The sequence below is a fragment of the Echinococcus granulosus genome, assembly GCF_000524195.1.
Source record: "Echinococcus granulosus chromosome Unknown EG_S00055, whole genome shotgun sequence".
NCBI lineage: Eukaryota > Metazoa > Platyhelminthes > Cestoda > Cyclophyllidea > Taeniidae > Echinococcus > Echinococcus granulosus.
In genome coordinates, this window is record NW_020170435.1 from 26,289 (window position 1) to 29,112 (window position 2,824).

Here is a 2,824-nt window from a genome sequence, read left to right on the forward strand (position 1 = left end):
ATAAAGCCTAGATGAAGATATACATTTGTTTACCACTACAGCACCCCTCCTTGTACTCTCTACCACCCTCACCTCACTCTCAGCACACTCGTTTATGCAATGATTTCCCCTTGAAAGAATCTCACTACTGTGGTTCCAACTTGCATGATGAAGGAATCGAGGTAAAGTCGGTTGCATTGGTGCCGATGCATCTCGTCCAACTTGTGTAGCATTCGATAAAGGCGTTAGATGCAATGGCCAGACGTCGACGTCGCACCCAGAAGTGGTGGGAAGAAGTGACGTGATTCTGCTGCTGATACACTCACAGGTAGGTGCACCATGTAGAGGAAGCGCCTTCATCTGAAGTGCTAATGCAGGGCCAGTTGTTGGGAGTGTTTGGAGAAGAGTGGGATGACGGTGTGAGGATACTTCATTCGAAAGTGTTGATGTGAATCAAGGTGGGGTGATTCGATTGACTCGTGTCAAGTAGGAATGGATGGAGGGAAATGGTGGATGGCAAGAGGCTGACCGGAGCGAGTGCATTCCGTCCACGTGCCGTGCATGGAGGGATGGCGAGAGGGTAGAGGGTTAGTGGATTTGCTGTTCTTCCCTCCCATTGCCTGACCATGTTATGGGATGTCATTGGTTAGGCTGCGTGTTGGTTGATAGACAGACAGGTTTGTTTGACTGAGTTGTGATGGGAAATGGCACCTGTACCTTTGCGTTCCATCCCTCATTAGGCAAATGTGCATGTTCCTACTTGATCGTGCACAAACAATCCATCCACTGCCCACCGCACACTTCCAATTCCCGCACTATTTCATGCCCAACGGATTGCTGCACTTTATTCCTGTGTGCGTGTGTGTGTGTGTATGTGTTTGAAGTGGACTTCAGACGTGTTGGTTCAGCAGTACACATTCACCTGTCGAAGACCCACTGGTTGCCCTTGAAACCTATGCACCTGATACACCGGAATGGTGCAGCGGACAAGGAAATGCCATTTGGAAAGACGCAGTCATGACTTGAGAAACGGCGAGCCGGTGAATCAGTGGGAGAGAGGGAAGTGCTCGTCCCTTGTAAGGGGTGCACTGTGGTGTGTGTGGGAGAGGGCTACTGCCCTACTCTCTCTCGCAGCCACTTCCATCGCATTTTCTCCGCATTCCTTCAAACTCCCACTTGTGACTGCCCTTTCTTGGCATTAGCATCACGCATCCACACAATCACATGGGAAACGGACAATCCAGCGTAGATAGTGGACGGAGGTAAATGAGTCGAGGTTCAATTTTCGCCTTCAGAGACTAAGCTCTCTGTCGAGGTGGAACTTGCCGTATGTCTGTTTCCTGTCGAGCAAAAATAGCAGATGGATATTGACGTCCAATGTAAAATTACGGCAACTTATTTGAATACCGACCTCATAGTTATTACTTGTCCATAAGGTGGTGTCAACCACATGCACACGCGGCCATCATGCTTTGCCCCACAATAACACCACGCCGTCTGATCAAACATCGGTGGCAGAGTGGAGCTTTGTATTTCGAGTTCTTGGTAGCGTGTTCTTCCGTCGCTGGAGGTAGGATCAAATCGAGGCGAGGGAGGATGAGACACGCAAAAGCCGAGAGAGGGAACGCGAAGCCGAGCGAATGTTGGTGGCGCAGCAGCGCGATTGGGACAGTCGTGTTGAGACTGCGAAGGAGAAACTGCTGGCTGATTTCGCTGCATGGAAGAATAGTCTGACTCCAATTCGGCAGTCGGGCACACCAACGGGATCGGAGGTCCTCGGATGTCAGCCTCAACCACCAGGACATTGCACTTCCACGTGGATGTCGGTACGTTGAACTCTTCCGTCACCTTTGGCAAAGGTGAAGTCAGGTCACACCGTCGCCTTTGATTTCAAGCCAGAACAGCAAGATTGGTGAAATCCCTCATATCTTCTTATTGTTCCAATGTCCACTTTGCTTCCAATGTGAAATGCTGCCCTCATGCCTTGTTGCATATTAGATAATGCTGCCATGTGGAAGGTTGCCGTCTTCCATACCGAAACACGTCTTCAGGTCTTCTGTGCTGGTTGGAGGCGGAAGGCTGGCTTGATAGCAAGCACAGTTGTGCTAACCTGTTGACTTCACAGATGCTTGTAAGACGGATGTTTTCCAGTGAGATGACTCCTCGATTGCGCGATATCGCCTCAAGGAGTGATGATGCAATCAGATGAGCAGGATCTACCCCTCCACACATCGCATTGAGTACTCACAGAAATGACGTTTGCGTCATGAGTTAGCAACAAAACTGTCATGGTCATAGAGTTTCATTGGCAGACGTGTGTCTGCCCTTGAAATGCGAATGCTGTACACATCCCACCTCTGAGTGGTCAAGTGCCTGACCACCCTGCCACGTTTACATTCACAAGGTCATTTCTACCGCTGCAGGGCATCCGTGCATACATTCACAGTCGCTGTCGATCTGCAATTTGATCAGATGTGACTAAGTTGAGGCATTGCACGTGTCGTGGCTACTGTCGGATTGTGGGATTACGGTCCCATTTTGACTCAAACGACCACTGTCAACACACAAATGGAAATGATTGTTTTACTTTCAAGTTTACATGGGGAACAATGTATTAGCACGACCAGCCATCGACATTGAGGAAACAGTGTCTCTCCTTGTAGGAAACACAAGATCAGTTTGGGAAGTGGCACCCCGAAAGACCTTTGCATCCTTTCTTACTGAAACGGAAGTAGGCGTCTCGGAATCACCGTCCACAGGGTTATTCCGAACGGCAGAATGCTGAGAAGATGCGTGCCATTTGAAGGCGAAGCACATCACAATGCTGTCATCTTGTGTACCTGTA

At 49.4% G+C, this 2,824-nt stretch overlaps 1 protein-coding gene across 1 annotated transcript in view; it reads left to right on the forward strand. All coding sequences in view use genetic code 11, as the record gives it.

Annotated features, from left to right (window-relative positions):
• The window catches only part of EGR_06317 (hypothetical protein), a gene marked incomplete at both ends in the record, with an annotated part of 4,819 nt that extends 3,005 nt beyond the window's left edge, over nucleotides 1-1,814 (forward strand). Inside the window, one exon of the mRNA XM_024495566.1 lies at nucleotides 1,554-1,814. Coding sequence (XP_024349964.1) covers nucleotides 1,554-1,814 — 261 coding nt within the window. The remainder of the gene's footprint in view (nucleotides 1-1,553) is intronic.
• Between the last annotated feature and the right edge of the window lie 1,010 nt (nucleotides 1,815-2,824).